This window comes from Lutra lutra, chromosome 12 (assembly GCF_902655055.1).
Source record: "Lutra lutra chromosome 12, mLutLut1.2, whole genome shotgun sequence".
Classification (NCBI taxonomy): Eukaryota; Metazoa; Chordata; class Mammalia; order Carnivora; family Mustelidae; genus Lutra; species Lutra lutra.
In genome coordinates this window covers 50,008,439-50,026,971 of record NC_062289.1, presented here as the reverse complement: position 1 = coordinate 50,026,971, position 18,533 = coordinate 50,008,439, and the positions used below count along the sequence as shown (strand labels likewise).

Genomic DNA, 18,533 nt, shown 5'->3' with positions numbered 1-18,533 from the left:
AAATTCTCTTGATAAATTCTAAATTGTGAATGTAATCTGGACTTGTTTAAATTGTTGGTTTTCCTTTCTAACTCCAAACTGCAGAATGTACTTTCCTGCCCTTGCTTATCATGACGACATCTACTTCTAAAAGCTAATAACGAAGGATTTGCATTGCCCCACATATCACACTTTCATTTCCTTGTTCCTTTTCTTTCTCACGACCAATCTAAATGCCAGAACTTATAAAACCTGCTAACTTCCAGACAACAGAGTAGTCTTACGTTCAGACTGATCCTTCTGCTAGCACCTAAATAAAGTCTTTCTTCTCTGTTGGTCCACTCTTGTTGACTTTATTTCAAGACTCTCAACAGTGTGAAAGAGTTACTATCAGAGAGTTAAAATTCTAAAACAAAAACAAAGAAACAAACAAAAAAAAACACCCTCCAATCTAGAAAATAAAAACAAAGAAAGAGTACAGCAATCTAGTATAAATCAACCGATACTGGCATTTCAATTTGCCATCTTCTGGGACACTCACTGCTAACACCTATAAGTCATAAAGCTGGCCCCACATGCTTGATAGGGAATAAGTGTTACCCAGATTAAGGAACTGAATTACAAAAGTCCAGAGAGGAGAGGGAACTTGATGAGTTGTAGGATTCAAATATTTCAATATTTAAATTGGAATTCAAATATTCCAATATTATCGAAGGGAAAAGGGATTAAAAGGTAGGCAGAGCTGGGGTGCCGGATGGGTCAGTCAGTTAAACATCTGCCTTCAGCTCCAGTCATGATCCTGGGGTCATGGGATTGAATCTGGTGTCAGACTCCCTGCTCAGCAGGAAGTCTGTTTCTCTTTCTCCCTGCCCCCCACCCCCACTTGTGCTATCTCTCATTCTCTCTCTTGCTATCTCGCAAATAAATAAACAAAATCTTAAAAAAAAAAAAAAAGAAGGTTGGCAGAGCCAAAGTAGGAAAGGCCTTGAAAATAGCAGGAAGGAATATCCTGAATTTGGTACTAGGGATACAGTAGTGAAAAGTATACACAGGGTTTCCTTCCTCATGTAGCATACATTCTAATGAGGGAGGCAATCAGTTATTTCATAATTATTTACTGAGGGCATGTTGTGTGCAACCTACTATTCTAGATACCAGGAATATAGAACAGAATAGAACATATACAAATTCCTGCCTTCAGAGGTGCCTGGGTGGCTTAGTCAGTTAAGCATCTGCCTTTGGCTCAGGCCATGACCCAGGGTCCTGGGATCAAGCCTCACACTGGGCTCATTGCTCAGAACACAGTCTGCTTCTTCCTCTCCCTCACCCTCCCTCTCCCTCTGCTGTTCCCCCTGCATGTGCACTCTCTCTGTCAAATAAATACAATCTTTAAAAAAAAAAAAACAAAAAAAAACCTGCCTTGGGCTCCTGGGTGGCTCAGTTGTTAAGCGTCTGCCTTCGGCTCAGGTCACCATCTCAGGGTCTTGAGCCCAGCTCGGCAGGAAGGCTGCTTCTCCCTCTCCCACTCCCCCTGTTTGTGTTCCCTCTCTTGCTGTGTCTCTCTCTGTCAAATAAATAAATAAAATCTTAAAAAAAACAAAAACCTGCCTTCAGACAGTACGTTTTTCAAGTCAGTTAATAAATAAGTAAATAACAATTAAATGAAAAGAAGGGAACAAATATGGTAAACAGGGTAGCACTAATCAAACTTTCTGTGATGATACTAATATTCTATATCTGCACTGTCGCAAAGGGTAGCCAAAGCGACATAGGGCTCTTGAACACTTGAAATATGAGTATTGCAACTGAGGAACTGAGTTTTTCATTTTATTTAATTTTATTTTTTACCCATCCCCCACCAGCTTTAATTTTAATTGATTAATTAATTAATTTTTTGAGAGAGAGTGCACACGCAAGAATATGTGTGGTGGGAGAGGGTGAGAGGGAGAGACAGAATCTTAAGCAGACTCCATGCCCAGTGCAGTGCCAAATGTGGGACTCCATCTCCCAACCCTGAGATCATGACCTGAGCCTAAATCAACAGTTGGATACTCAGCCTACTGAACCACCCAGGTGACCCCTCAATCTTAATTTCCACGGGTTAATTAATATCATCATGGATTTTTTTTAACTCTCTCCTAAAACTGATTCTTCTCTTGGTTCTAAGAGAGTTGTTAATAAAACTCCAGGAAAGAGAATTCCCTGCAAAGGTCTGACTGGATCTGTTTACATTCCAGGCCCACTGTGGACAAATAATGGTATGTGATGGTTGATCCAAGGATAGAGTCAGTTTCATTGGGACCACACAGATCATCAGATTATTAGGAACTGTTGGATACGGAGATGGATAGATATTGAAAAGGCAGCACACAAATGAACATTACAGTCTTGCCATTCAAATTGTGGTTCATAGACTAGGAGCATCTTTAACAACTGAAGCGTTTTAGAAATATAGCATTTCAGCCCCCACCCCAACTGAATCAGAATTTTCATTCTAAAGTTTCCCTAGGTATGTCCTATGCATCTAAAAGTTTGAGGAGCATTGCTTTACACATCCAAAAGTTCTGATAATCAGAGAGAATATCCAGGCTGGAGATACAACTTAAAGCTGTGGTTTTAGAGGAGATCACCTAGGTCAAAGGAGAAAGTATTGTAAGGGCCTATTCAGTCAGAGCAGCCCCACCCCGGTTGAACTGCCATTTTGCTGTAAAGCTTAAATTGACCTTGCCCCCCCCCCCAGGGGAACTTATTTAAAAGCAAGTCTGGGAAACCAGTCCCAGGTAACAAAGTCCAAGTACAAGGGTGGGTCAGACCAGGTGGAGGTATTCAATCAGCAGGGTTGCATACTGTCTCCAAGCTACCAAGGAGTATGGGCCCCCTCCCTTTGGGAGCCTTTTGGTGCCAATCCTAACCAAGGCGTGATAGGCTGGTTCAAATGTCTACTAGGGTAAATTGTAATTCGATTGGTCACCTAGCATCACTGTGGAGTTTCCTGTGTGTGTTACAATCTTATTGGACACCTGTGTGTGGCCAGGCCCAACCACATGGCCTTTGCTCTATAAAAGTTAGTCTGGAAAGAGGGGAGGGGTCGTCCTCTCTGTAGGGGCGGCCCTGACCGATCTATTTGACCGTTGGTCTGATTCCTGATGCTTGGTGCGAAATAAAGCTTTGCTTGACCTTCGCTTTGTATCAGTCTCGCTCCTTTAATCACGGACCCATTATTGGGGTACCCAATTTTGGGGGGACCCAACAGTATCCATAAGAAGAGTACACCTTGGGTAAACCCTGAAGCACTCCAACATGTAAATGGCTCAGTAGAGGATGAGCCATCTGAGACCTATAAAGTGTAACTACTGGCATAAGTGTTGCATCAGGTGAGCAGGGCATCCTGAAAGCCGAGAGAGGCTTGTGTTTCAAAAGGGTAGCGTTCATGTTAAATGCTGCTGAAATGTTGAGTAAAATGAAGATAAGGTTTGTCTTGGAGGTTTTTGATGACCCTTAGAAAAAGCAGTATCAATGAAGTTTGAAGAGTGAATTAGAGGTGATAAAACAAGTGTAGACAACTCATTCAAGAAGTTTTTAATGTGAAAAGAAATCTAGCTGTAGCTGGAGCTGCATCAGAGAACTTTGCTTTAAGATAAATTTGTATTATTTTTTAAAAGATTTTATTTATTTATTTATTTATTTGTCAGAGAGAGAGAGAGCATTAGCAGAGGAGTGGCAGGCAAAGGTAGAGGAAGAAGCAGATTTCCTGCTGAGCAAGGAGCGGGATGTGGGACTTGATTCCAGGACTCTGGGATCATGACCTGAGCCTAAGGCGACACTTAACTGACTGAGCCACCTAAGCGTCCCAGTAGTCTTTTTTTTTTTTTTTTTTTTTTAAATCCTGTGACGAGGGAGAAATTGATAATTCAAGTTAGGAGATAACTGAAGAAGTGAAATTATTTTATTTTATTTATTTATTTGACAGAAACAGAGGGAACACAAGCAAGGGCAGTGGGAGAGGGAGAAGCAGGCTTCCCACGGAGCAGGGAACCTGATGTGGGGCTCGATCCCAGGACTCTGGGATCTTGACCTGAGCGGAAGGCAGACGCTTAACCCACTGAGCCACCCAGGCGCCCCAAGAAGTGAAATTCCTGAAAAAATGAGAGATGGGATCTAGACTACACTGAAGAGGAATTTGCCTTTGAAAGGGGCAGTAATACTTCTACCCTTCTAACTGGAAGGAAAGCTGAAAAGGTTGCTTCTGGTTTTCTAAAAGTAGGAAATATTAGCAGAGAGTGATTTGAGAAAGAGACTGTAGAAGGTTTCAGAGGGAAAGAAGAAAGAAGGTATGAAATAGTTCGTGAGCTTATTAGAGAACCACAATATGATCTCTCAACAGTGTAGGAGACCCTTTTGAAGTTTGTGACCAGAATTTAAAGTAAAAACAGGGACGCCTAGGTGGCTCATGTGTTAAGCATCTGCCTTCAGCTCAGATCTTGATCCTAAGGTCCTGGGAGCAAGTCCCACATTGGGTTCCTTGCTCGGAAGGGAACCTGCTTGCTGCTCCCCCTTGCTTGTACTGTCTCTCTGACAAAAAAATAAGTAGAATCTTAAAAAAAAAAAAATCAAGTAAAAATAATCAGCTAAAGTGATTTCCTTCAGGTACATTGCTAGTGTTGGAGAAGAATTAGAATTATTCTTTGGGCTTTCTCAGAATTTCCCTTCCTTCACGGGTATACCTAGTGCTGCATAACACACGGATCCCGGCTGTTCTGAAGTGCCCACTATTTGGATCTAATCTCCTCAAATCGCCCCCTTTACTGGAATTTTCCTCCTGGATCAGCTTCTAAACACTCTCAGCACTCGCAAGACACACCTCCAGCCGCCAGGGGCCGTAGTGACAGTCCACGCAGCCGGAAGGGAGTGCGGCCCAGCGTGGCGTAGGCGTTTCCGCTTTGCGCCGGCAGCGCTCGCGCTCTTTACGTCTGAGCCCAGGGAGTAGGCGTTTCCGGCCATTCATACTCCTAGTCTTTCGGACCTCGGTAGTCGGGTTTTGTGCACGATCCCACCGAAACGGTGACGGTGCCGCTAGGATGAAGCTCGTAAGGTGAGGATGTAGCCCAGGGGTGAGGGCTGTGATGGTTTGGACCGGGAGCGGGAGGCCAGACTGCCCAGTTGCGGGAGGCGCGAAAGCCGCGTGCGCGCGCGGCCTGCTAACGGCCTCCCGCGCCCGCTGCTCCCGCCCCATCTTGGCCGCGCCGCCGCGGGCTCTGGAACTAGAGCTTCAGACAGGATTGCGCGCGGATCCCGCGTGTCTTCAGACAAGGGGACGTAAGAGCCTGGCGGTTTCTTCCCACCCAGTGTTTTAGAGGCCTTAAAGGTGCAACGCCAGGCTTACAAGTTCTACTCTCAGTTGAAGATTTTCATTTCGTTAGAACTCGTGCGCTAGTCTAGATTACCTTTCTGGGCAGTCGCAGCTCTGAGGAGCGGCAAATACAACGAAGTGTAGGTTTACGTGAGAACGTGGCAGGTATAAAGAAAAATTGTATGCATTGCATTAAATTAATGAGCTTTTAAAATGTACTTAGAAGCTACGGCGGTTTATCTGGAAATAATGAAACCTATTTCCGAAATGTTTTAAATCAGGATTGGACATCTGACTTCATTAGTTTTTTTTTGTTTATGTTTTGATAACTCCTTAGAGTTAAGATTACTTAACTCACATGTTCGTTCAAAATAGGACTTTAATTCAGGAAAAAATGTCCCAACGTGAGGCAGAATCAGTTTACGTACCTGTGGCTGATTACGCAGATAATCGCTTTTTTTCTTTTTTCTTTTTTTTTAAGATTTTATTTATTTGACAGAGATCACAAGTAGGCAGAGAGACAGGCAGAGAGAGAGAGAGGAAGAAGCAGGTTCCCTGCAGAGCAGAGAGCCCGATGTGGGGCTCGATCCCAGAACCCTGGGATCACGACCCGAGCCGAAGGCAGAGGCTTTAACCCCCTGAGCCACCCAGGCACCCCAGATAATCGCTTTTCTATTTTGTGTTTAAACTTCATCGGTTAGTTGAGCCTACTGGTATACTGATTTGAGTAATTCATTCTAAACTTCCCGCAGATAGATATGGTTTTGGTGTTTTTGCTTGAGGCGGAGCGCCTGAATCTAGAGGAGGTTTCTGATTAAGTTAGCAGTTACATGTGTAGCTAGTCTCTTGTCTCAATCAGGATTTGTCAGTTGAGATCAATGGATTATTGGGCACCTGTTACACTGTATGCTGGTAATGGATTTTTTTTTTTTTAAGGTGGGTCCTTGTCTTCTTGGAATTTTGTTTGTGAAGACATAATTTCTAGGATGATTGAAATAACATAAAACCCTCAATCTGTATTCAGAGTTTATAGGGAAGGCTTTAGGTTAACTTATAGTCCATTTTTATTTGAACTGTAACTTTGGAGGGAAACGCCCCAGAATTTAAAGTATGTTTTTGCAATTTCTCAATACCTGCCTGTCTGAATACTTAGAGTTAAGTTTTGCATCAGACTCTTTGGAATCAGGTTGTTGCATTTAAAGATAGTGCATGTTGTGACGCAGTTTTCCTGAAAATTTTAAAGGCTATGCTGAATCCTTTTCTGAGTCTTAGAAATAAGATTTCTTCTTACTGGAGAATGTATTTTTTGCTAAGAAAACAGACAGGTATTTGTCTAACTGGTTTGCACTTTTGGTTGACTTATTTTTGTATGATGCTTGGTGGCATGATCATCCTTACTGTCACTCCAAACATAAAGACCTTTGAATTGTCTTGAACATCTTTCTTGATAATCTGATGAATTGCCAGGTTTTCACAATTTTAGCCATTTTAGTGCTTGTGTAGTAGTGTCTTGTTAATGGCTTCAGTTTGCATTTTCCTAATGATTACTTACGTAGAACACTTTTTCACCTGCTTATTGGCCATTCATGTATTTTTGTGAAGTGTTTGGTTTTGATTGTGTTTAGCATTGAGTTGTAGGAATTCTTTATATATCCTGCATACTAGTCCTCTGCCAGTGTAACTTCTCCCAGTTTGACTTGCTTGTTGATTCCTTTAATAACTTCTTTTGGTGAGCAGAAGTTTATTTTGAGAAAGTTTTAATTTGCCAGCTTTTCCTTTTATAGTTATTCTCTGTGTACTCATATTTTTACTTACCCTCAAACCACAAAGTTTTCTCCTATATTTTCCTCTTAAAGCTTTATGATTTTAACTTTAATGTGTAGACCTGTGATCTATCTTAAATTAATTTTGGGAAGTGGTGTGAGTTAGGGTTCCAGGGTCATTTCTACATGGATTTCCAGTTATTCCATTATCTTAGGGAATATAAATCCCTATTACCGTGGATTTGTTTTGTTTTGTTTTTAAGATTTTATTTATTTGATAGCACAAGCAGACAGAGTATCCAGCAGAGGGGGAGAGAGAGAGAGGCAGGTTTCCTGACAAGCAAGGAGCCCTATATGGGACTTGATCCCAGGACCCTGGGATCATGACCCGAGCCGAAGGCAGCCGGTTAACCAGTTAACTGACTGAGCCACCCAGGCGTCCCTACCATGGATTTCATCATTTGTTGAAAGGCTTTCCTTTGCTGATTGTTTTGACAGTCCCATTGGCACCTTGTAGAAAATTAACTATATCAATGTGGGTTCATTTATAGATGCTATTCTGTTTCATTGATCTATTTGTTGTTCCTGTCTCTTGGTAACTGTAACTTTAACCTATGTCCTGCTCTAACCACCTAACTTGTCTTCCAATGTGAATATGACCCTGGTGCTCCACTTCATTGATGAAAACCCTTCAGTAGCTTTTTAACAGCTTGGGCTGTCCTTGAAAGGAACCTACCTAACTCTTCTCTACTCATTTTCTGGGACTTATAATCCATTGGTAGTGTAGCTATAGTTTCTCTTCATGTTGTGCTATTTCTTACTCCCAAATCTTTGCTCTTGTCACTTTTTGCAGTGTATTTCCAACTTTACAGACTTCTTACTAGAAATTCACTAAGCTCTGACTCCCTCCTATTCATGCTACATTATGTTCCTGGCAAAAGCCTGCCATATATCTATTGCTTTTTAAATTTAGTTACCTTGAAATATCTTCTATGTCTGTCCTTTCCACTACAGTTTGAGCTCCTAGTCATTCATTTTTTTTTTTAAGATTTTATTTATTCATTTTACAGACAGAGATCACAAGTAGGCAGAGAGGCAGGCAGAGAGAGAGGGAGAAGCAGGCTCCCTGGTGAGCAGAGAGCCCGACGTGGGGCTCGATCCCAGGACCCTGGGACTATGACCTGAGCCGAAGGCAGTGGCTTTAACCCACTGAGCCACCCAGGCGCCCCTAGTCATTCATTTTTAATCCTCATTGCCAAGCACAGGGACTACCACATAATGATAAATATTATTTGTCAAAGAAACATCCTTGAACTTGGTGAAATGTATTTTAATTCCTTCAGAAACTATTTTTGCTTACTTTGGTTTTCCTTGTTACTTCCATATGGTAGATTATTTAATTATTAAAATGCTTTATTTTTACTTCATTCCTGTTTCCACAAATGATTTGAACTGCTATAAGAGTTAAATGTTGGGGCACCAGTGGCTCAGTCAGTTAAGTGTCCGACTCTGGATTTTGGTTCAGGTCATGATCTCAGTCCTGGGATCAAGCCCCACATGGGGTTGCCAGCTCTGTGGAGAGTCTGCTTATTTCCCTCTTCCTCTGTGCACGCATGCTCTCTCTCTCTGAAATAAAGTAAATGTTCTTTAAGAAAAGTTAAACCTTATTACTGAGGGGGACAATAAAAATATTTTTTTAAATTAAGTAAACTATATGCCCAATGTGGGGCTCAAACTCCTGACCTGAATATCAAGAGTTGCATGCTCTACTTCCTGAGTCAGCCAGGTGCCCTAAAATGAAAGATTTTTTAAAAACCAAAGCTTGATAATGGAAAGAAACTCTTAGATGAAAACTCTAAGCTAATATAGTTATAAGTGATTATTAAATTGAGAGCATAAAGAATTTTTTCCAATGAAATAAAACATTAACAGTTTGTTAAGAGAGACTTTATTCTCTTAATAACAAATATGAGAAGGATTCAATACATGTTTTGTTTTTTTTTTTTAAGATTTTATTGATATATTTGTCAGAGAGTGGGGAGAGAGAGAACACAAGCATGGGCAGTGTCAGGCAGGGGAGAACCAGGCTCCCCACTGAGGAAGGAGCCCGATGCGGAACTCAATCCCAGGACCCTGGGATCATGACCTGAGCTGAAGGCAGATGCCCAACCAACTGAGCCACCCATGCATCCCTATGTGCATCTTTATATACAAAGACAGATTTTTTTAAAAATTTGGGACTTGATATGTCTGTCGCCCTTTATGATGGCTGGCTGTGCCACTAAAAAAGTGGTTTTTTAAGATTATCTTCCCTTTTTTTTTTTTTTAAGATTTTATTTATTTGAAAGAGAGAGACACAGCTAGAGAGGGATCACAAGCAGGGGGAGTGGGAGAGGTAGAAGCAGGATTCCCGCCAAGCAGGGAGCCTGATGCAGAGCTTGATCTCAGGACCCTGGGATCATGACCTGAGCCGAAGGCAGACGCTTAACGACTGAACCATCCAGGCGCCCCCACCCCACCTTTTTAAGATTTTATTTACTTGACAAGAGAGAGAGAGGTAGTAAGAGAGGGAACACAAGCAGGGGTACTGTGAGAGGGAGAAACAGGCTTCCCACTGAGCAGGGAACCCACTGTGGGGCTCCATCCCAGGACCCTGCAGTCATGACCTGAGCTGAAGGCAGATGCTTAAAGACTGAGCCACCTAGATGCCCTGTCTTCCCTTTTAATCTTTGAAGCATTTCAGCCAACTGTTACCCAGTGCCTTTGACACCCAAGATTAGATATAAAGGTCTCGATCCTTGCAATAGTCTAATGGGGGAGAAAAATAGGTGATACGACATGTACCATTTAGTGTGATGCTAGGATAGGGTGTACAAAGTATGTATTATAAGTTTCTACTATAAATTAGAAATTTCTAATTTATTATAAGTTAGAATTAAGAACTATATCATTGGATTATATTGCAGGATTATTGTTCATTTTCTTGTATGTGATTGTGTTGTTATGATTATATAGGAGAATATTCTCATTAGAAAATGAATGATGAAGTACAGATGATAACGGTGAAAGTATAAGTTGTGTGGGGACACTCCCACATAAATGACAACTTTTTTTTTTTTTTTAAGATTTTATTGTTTGTCAGCAAGCATAAGCAGGGAAAGCAGCAGGCAGAGGGAGAAGCAGGCTCCCCCCTTGAACAGGGACTCAATCTCAGGACCTTGGGATCATGACTGGAGTTGAAGGCAGATGCCCAACACACTGAGCCATCCAGGCGTTCCTATATGGCAACATTTTAATAATTTATGAACCTTTCCATTTTTCTTTCTATGAAATATTACAGAGTAATAAGTTGAGGGAAAACAAAAGACTAGATGAGGTGGGGAATGGATGGATTATTTAGTAAACATTTTTGAGGCATCTGGCTGTCTAAATGAGGGAAAAAATAAAGGCAGATTTCTACTTCATGTTGCACATAAAAGAGTTGAATTCCAAGTGGGTTAAAACTCTAAACAGAAAAGTAGAAGAGGGACATCTGGGTTACTTGGTCAGTTGAGCCTCTGACTCTTGGTTTCGGCCTGAGTCATGATCTCAGGGTCATGAGATCGAACCCTGCACTGGATTCCACCCTCAGTGCAGAGTCTACTTAAGATTCTCTTTCCGGGGCGCCTGGGTGGCTCAGTGGGTTAAGCCTCTGCCTTTGGCTCGGGTCATGATCCCAGGGTTCTGGGATCGAGCCCCGCATTGGGCTCTCTGCTCAGCGGGGAGCCTGCTTCCCTCCCTCCCTCTCTGCCTGCCTCTCTGCCTACTTGTGATCTCGGTCTGTCAAATAAATAAATAAAATCTTTAAAAAAAAAAAAAAAAGATTCTCTTCCTTTCCTTCTGCTCCATTCCGTGTGTGCACACTTTCTCTGTGTCTCAAAATTAATAAAATCTTTTAAAAAAGAAAAGTAGAAGGAATAAAACCTTTTACAGTCTTGCGGTGGGAAACATCTTGAACAGTTTAATACCTGAAAAGTATTCACAGATTTAGTGACCTAAGAATGAAAACCACAAACTTGAATGGCTGTGGAAAATTGGTAGAAAATTAAAAAAAAAATTTTTTTTGACCTAATTGAAAATGTGTAAATAGATAGTTCACAAAAGAAATACAGATTTCCTATATTCATGAAAAGATGTTCAATCTTAGGGTGCCTGGGTGGCTCAGTGGGTTAAAGCCTCTGAGTTAAAGCCTTCGGCTCAGGTCCTGGGATTGAGCCCCCTCATCGAGCTCTCTGCTCAGTGGGGAGCCTGCTTTCCCCTCTCTGTCTCTCTGCCTGCCTCTCTGAAACATACTTTCGATCTGTCTGTCAAATAACTAAATAACATCTTTAAAAAAAAAAAAAAAGATGTTCAATCTTACAAGTAAAAGGGAAAAACAAATTCTTTTTTTCCCCTGTAGAAGTGATGAAAATTAAGATGATTGGTAGCATTGTTGCTAAGGATTTGCGTAAATGGATTTGTGATAAACATACATGTGTATTTAAACTGCTGAATGAGAATTACAGGGTATAGAAATTAATAAAATTATGACCCAATTTCCATAAAAAGATATATACCCTACAAGTGCATATAAAATGGTCTAGAAGAATCTCATACACATGGTGGAGGGTTAGAAAGGGAGACTTTTAGTCTATTATACATAAAGGAAGCATGTAATTTTTTACTACCAGTTATAATTTTTTCTTTGTACTTTAGAGGTAGTTGACATATAGTATAAGCTTAAGGTGTACAGCATAATGATTTGGCTTATGTGTATTACAAAATGATTACCACAGTAAGTTTAGTTAACATACATCATCTAGTATGAATACCAAACAAGAGAAGGGGGAAAATGTTTTTTTCTTGTGATGAACTTTCAGGATCTACTCTCCTCCCGCCCCCCAGGATCTACTCTCTTAGCAACTTTCGCACATACCATACAGTAGCATTAATAACTATAGGCATCATGTTGTATGTCGCATTCCTAATATTTAATTTGCCTTATAACTGGAAGTTTGTACCATTTGACCACTTTCATACAATTTCTTAATTTCAATTATGTGGATTATAATGATTTTAGGATCTGTATGCATGGATTGGAGGTTAAGCTGAATAATGGTTTAGAGAATCAAATGTCTCAATGATAGCTTTTTTTTTTTTTTTTTTTTTTTTTTTTTGTTGGAGCACAAGCAGGGGCAGCAGGCAGAGGGGGAAGGAGAAGCAGGCTCCCCGCTGATCAAGGAGCCTGACGCTGGGGCTCAATACCAGGGCCCTGGGATCTTGACCTGAGCCAAAGGGAGACGCTTAACCAATGGAGCCATCCAGGCGCCCCTGACAGCTTCTGATATTACTGTGCTCCTTCTTAAATATTGAGGGTATAGTTCAAGGAAAGCTGAAATTGTTATGCAGATTATTATTAGGAATTGATACAGGTAGCATCTATAGCAGATTTTGAACATTTAGAAATTTCACCCTTTGACTTAAAAAAGATGTAAAATGTTAAAGGTGAATACTTTTTACTCTATTCCCACTGTTTTAACAGATTTTTGATGAAATTGAGTCACGAAACTGTAACCATCGAATTAAAGAATGGAACACAGGTCCATGGAACAATCACAGGTATGGAGATTATCAGCTTTATAGCACTTTATTTTTCCCTTGCCTCTTCCACCTTTAAGGCCAGAATTCTTTTTTGGTGACTTAATGAACATTATTGTAGTAGACATCTCATTCTTTTTGCTTGGATTATTTCATTGACCTTAAGCCTTACCTTAAGTACTTAAGCTAAGACCAAACTGAATTCTTCACGTTATCCTGCGTGTGACCCTGTTTGCGTTTTTAAAGCCTTTTGTGCTTTTTGCCTGTGTGTATTCCTCTACCTAGAATGTTGCATCTTCCAAAGTATATTTTACTCTCTTTTAGAATTTTGTGTTCTCTATTAGATTGTAAAGTCCCTGAAGATAGAGGATGGGATTTTCATGTTTGAAATGGGTTATTTGAGAGTATTTTCCTTCATTCTTTCTTTCTTTCATGTCTAACTCTGCTTTAATGATACTATATGTATAGTTTAAGGCTGCTGCCTTTCTTCATTTGTAGTAGGTGTTCCCCGCAAAATGGCAAAAGAATTGCTGAGCCAGGTGAATGAAAATGCTATTTTAGTATGTGGTCCCAGTCTCTGAAATATTTAAATCATAAGTTTATAAATAAGTTTTAACATGAAGGTCCAGCATCTGAATAAACCAGGAGAGATATACAATGTTAAACTGATTGATTTGAGTGTACTCATGTTTGCAACAGCAATTGCTTTGAAAAGAAATTGGTACAATATAAGGTTTCAATATTGTATGGTCAGTAACCATGTGCCACTGAGGAAGTGTAATTGCTATTTCGAATGGATTTTGGGAAATTTGAGAGAATTCGTGTTTTCTGACGTAATTTCCTAGGAACAGAAATTAACTAGATCTTTAGTTAATCCCATTTGTTGAGATAGATTGGTAAAGGCTCCAGTAATTGGGTATATCTAAGATAATGCCATGTATTTATTCTAGAAAATTATGCCTTTATTTTGCAAAATCTCACACTAAAAACAATGGGAAAAATAGTGTAGGGAAGACCATTAAAAACTTGTGCAACTTAGTAGTTAAAGTATTAGCAAAAACAGTAGCTTTCCTTTAAAAAGGCAGTTAAAAAGACATGTTAAATTTCTGGTAACAAAGAAAATACTACAGTACATATAGGACTTTATATTTAAAACAAGGCTTATAATAGCTTGGTGGAATGAGGCATAAGGAAGTTAGGGAGATAGTGAGAGAACCATCCCTAAACATTGCTAACCCTAAAATCAGAATACCTGGGCACAGTGGGAATGAGTCAGGTATCACTTAGGGTTCCTCCATGGCTTGCTGCATTCACATCTGTATGCATACTTAACCATGCAAAATATTAATATGCTGGGATAGTCTCTGAAGGAAGGATTTCTGGTTTATACTGACATTATTCACTCATTAACCAACTTGCACTGTAGCAGAACAAATGTTCTTTTGTATTGTTTTGTATTATGGTATTTACTGTGGCTTGATAGATAAACTGATTGCCTTATTTATCATACTAACAATTGGCTTTTTTTTTTTTTCCCCTCTAGGTGTAGATGTCAGCATGAATACCCATCTTAAAGCTGTGAAAATGACTTTGAAGAATAGAGAACCAGTACAGCTGGAAACACTGAGTATTCGAGGAAATAACATTCGATATTTTATCCTACCAGACAGTTTACCTCTGGATACACTACTTGTGGATGTTGAACCAAAGGTGAAATCTAAGAAAAGGGAAGCTGGTAAGTTTGAAGGATTATAAACATTTTTATGAATGTATTTTTATCCTTTGATCTACTACTCAAAATATAAACATTGTGGGGCACCAGGGTGGTTTATTTGGTTAAGCATCCAACTCTTGGTTTCAGCTCAGGTCGTAATCTCAGGGTCATGAGATTGAGCCCCATGTCAGCCTTTGTGCTTGGCTGAGATTTTACTTGAGATTCTTTCTACCTCTCTCTCTCTCTCTCTCCCGCCTCATGCGGCTACTCATGCATGCTTTATCTGTCTCTAGTGAATAAATAAATAAATAAAATCTTTTTTTTTTTTTTTTTAAGAGAGATAAACATTTATGAACTTTTTTTTGTTTTCTTGATTCCATCTACTTGCCGTGAGTGCCTATCGTATTTATTAATAATTCCTGGTGTTGCTGTTAAAGACAAGCCATTTTTTGTTCCTTTGCCTGGCCTAGTCCCACTCCCTCTGTACACTTGGGAAGATTTGGGATTTGACTCTTCATTCCTGTTATTTTGAAATTTCTTGATGACTTGGCATTGGGTCTTTGCTTGCTCTCCCTGTGTTTTCCTCCATTTTGTTGTTTTGGCTATTTGGTGGATCATCCCCTTCAACACGGATAGTCTTGCCTTTTAAAGCTAAGAAATATTCTTGTATGGCTTTGATAAATTTCTTCTTTCTTGTTGGAAGTCTTAATAATTGGGTCTTCTGAGTAATTGTGTAAGTCTTTTCTCTCTTCCCCCCCCCCCTTTTTTTTTTCTGTTTTCTGAGAAATTTCTTTTGACTTTATCTTCCAGTCTAGCATATAGTTAGTTAATCTTCAGGCCTTCTGTTCTGTGATAATTTTTCACAGAATCTTGTTCTCTATCTGAAAAATACTGGATAGGATATAAACTTTTAAGACATTAGTGATTTTTCCTTAAGTTTTATTTTGTACTTGGAATTGTTTTCTTGGGTTTCTCTTTTTATTTGGTCTTTCTGTTTAAGTCTTTATTTGAATTCCAGTTAACATACAATGTTAGGTGTACAACATAGTGATTTAGCAATTCCATATGTGGCCTGGTGGTCATCATGACAAGTATACTCCTTAATCCCCATCATGTATTTCACACATCCCCCATCCCCCTCCTCTCTGGTAATCATCAGTTTGTTCTCTTATATAGTTAAGAGTTTCTTGATCAAGTTATATCTCTCTCTCCCCTGCATATTTGCTCTCTTTATTTGATCTTGATGTTGTAGGCTTGATTTGAGTATCTTATACTTTGGCCATCTATTATTTAACAAGAACCCTAGGAAGAGAATTTCTGGGAGGGGAGGCTGGACTCCTGAGTTGGTGAGTCTCACTGTAGGGTAGTTTAGAAGTGAGCTGGCCTCTTCACTGAGGAGACTCAGAATTTCAGGATCTAGAATCATTTCTGGAGCTTTTCAACCCCCGTTCCCCCCCAAAAATGATTCCTATCAAATACATGCCTGGCAGCCAGCATATTATAGGAGCAGAGCAGGAGAAAGGGACTGGGTGTTTTGTAGAAGCTCACTTGATACAGTGATTTTGAGACTTTTTTGCCTTCCACCCACACTAAGAAATATACTTTGCATCATGGCCCATTTATGCATATAACTGAAACAAAAATCTCAGGAAGAATTACTTAGTCTTAATACGTGCAAATCCTGATATGTTTCTTATGCTCTTTTAGTTAAGAAAACAATTTTAGGGGTACCTGGGTGTCTGCCTTTGGCTCAGGTCATGATCCTAGAGTCTGGGATTAAGCCCCACACAGGGCTCCCCACTCAGCAGCGAGTCTGCTTCTCCATCTGCCCTTCACCCTGCTTGTGTTCTCTCTCCCTTTCTCTCTCTCTCAAATGAATAAATCTTTAAAAAAAAAAAATAGGTTGTAGCCTGTAGCTTGAAAAATGCTAGATTAATTCCCTTTTCCCTTCCCCTCAGTTCTCTGCCTTTTGTTGCTATCCACTTTGCAGTTATTTTAAGATCCGAAACCTTTCTGTCTCAGTGTCTTTAAATGTATTTTACCTTTTCTCTCCTACCTACCTGTAGGTGAAGTAATCATTAGCTTTGCAAGGTGGGGAGGAGAGGACTGACCAGTCTTGGTCCACATGTTTGTCAACCATTTTGTTTGTTTTCCACCCCCTGCTTCATCTCACCCTTGACTTCTAAGGTCATAGGTCTTCTAAGAGTTATTCTTCCTTTAACATTTACAGTTGTTAGTCTACTTTTTGGCTTTAAAAAATTGTTGAAATTTTTCAACCACCATATTCCCTCTGTCCTTCTCTTTCCTTTTCTTTATGGGTATTTACCGTTTTTACTCCTTTTCTGTTACGAGTAGTATTTCAGAAGGAATTGGAGATAAATGTGGTTAAGCTGCCTTATTTTAACAAAAGTCCTAGACTTACTCTGTTTCTATGAATGACAAGTTTGGCAACAGTGGGTAGAAGTTTAGAATGTGACTGACATGAACTTCATGTCAGGATTTTTTTTTTTTTAATATTCATAGCTCTCTGAAGACTGAAAATAGGTTCTTTTGAGAAATGAGTTTTCTGTCCATCTAATATTTAAGTAGACTTAGAAGACCAGCTGACATAGGGATGTCGCTATAATGATTACAATACTTTGTTTTGATTGGATCAAATGATTTAAGATTATGAAGAGTCACAAGGTGGCTTGATGTAATGTACTTTAAACTTTCTTAGCTTTGGATTAACTTGCTTGGATCCTATTCAGTAACCAAAAAATCTAGCACATGGTGTTCATGTTCTGTTCTGTTGATATCTCTTCCATCTTGTGTAAGGTTCAGATAATTTGGATTTTATTTTGTGTTAAATTTGAGATGTGATAGATATTTTAAAATGTGATGAATTTCTCAATAAAGCAAGTGGAACAAATATTTAATTGTCTTTGTAAGCCATCAGTTTTTGTTTCTGCATGGTAATATGTTGGAGGGTGCCTGTGAAGTCACATTTGAGAGAAGCTGGGTTAAAGTTTTCTTTCCTGTAGATGTTGTTTGTGGTGGCCCAGGTAACAATCAGTGCAGAAGAGAATTAACTTTGCTTTTTCTCTCTTCTTAGTTGCAGGAAGAGGACGAGGCCGAGGAAGAGGAAGAGGACGTGGTCGGGGTAGAGGAAGAGGGGGTCCTAGGCGATAATGTCTCTCAAGATTACTATTTCAAAGTGATACATGATTGGGGATATTTTTTGTACAGGTTTTGTTTGTTTATGTCAGTTTTTAATAAACATAAATGTAGGACAGAGTTGTCTGTTGACTGTCAAATTAAATTTTAATAGTTCATTTGTATTCATGATATTTACGTAGTAAGAGCTAAGTATTAAGCAAATCCAGAATAATTTCATTCTTAGATAAGGCTTTTAATGTTTGAACTAAAATTTTTTTTATGAATGTATGTAGAATATATACCTATTTACTTCACATGCACTGAATATGCATTTTTGTTGCTTTACTTTGATTCCATTCTGTGGAACCTACCTATGAGTGAAGTAAGTTCTTTTTGGTACTTCAGAAACTAATGTCCTGTGGGTTGGTGTCTAAAATTGATTCCCCTTCCCTGAGTTTTACTTTATGGAGACTTGGGTATTTAGTAAAAGCTGATAGTCTTCTTCCAGTTCAGGAGTCTTATTAGACTTTGTTCTCATTAATGGATTTTTTTTCTTTAAGGTTCTCAATAGAACGTAATTTTACATTCTCTTAAGTTGAAACTGCAGATAATAGTCACTAGATTATCATTTGTGAGCTGTGTCAAAACCTGTTAATGTGAAATGTACCTGTCAGTGGCTCCTTTACCAAGTACTTTTACAAGAAGTCCTTTAAGAACAAAAAGAAAAAGACCTACTTTGATAGCAAAATTGGATTCTTTCCCAGTTGTTAGTAAGGATTTTTAAAAAAATTATTGCAATTGGTTAAGCTTAGAGAAAAATACCTCTCACTATATGCAGTTCCTTGCAGAGCTTACACCATTTATTTTTTATTTTTTTTTTAAATTTTTTTTTTTAAAGATTTTATGTATTTATTTGACAGACAGAGAGATCACAAGTAGGCAGAGAGAGAGGAGGAAGCAGGCTCCCTGCTGA

The 18,533-nt window shown here is 39.4% G+C and overlaps 1 protein-coding gene across 1 annotated transcript; it reads left to right on the top strand.

Moving 5' to 3' along the window:
• Window positions 1-4,915: 4,915 nt before the first annotated feature.
• On the top strand, window positions 4,916-17,698 carry SNRPD1 (small nuclear ribonucleoprotein D1 polypeptide). The gene is made up of 4 exons (XM_047698527.1): window positions 4,916-5,071; window positions 12,653-12,729; window positions 14,252-14,443; window positions 17,517-17,698. The coding sequence occupies exons 1-4, from the start codon at window positions 5,058-5,060 to the stop codon at window positions 17,591-17,593; spliced, it is 360 nt and encodes a 119-aa protein (XP_047554483.1). The 5' UTR covers window positions 4,916-5,057; the 3' UTR covers window positions 17,594-17,698.
• Window positions 17,699-18,533: the final 835 nt, after the last annotated feature.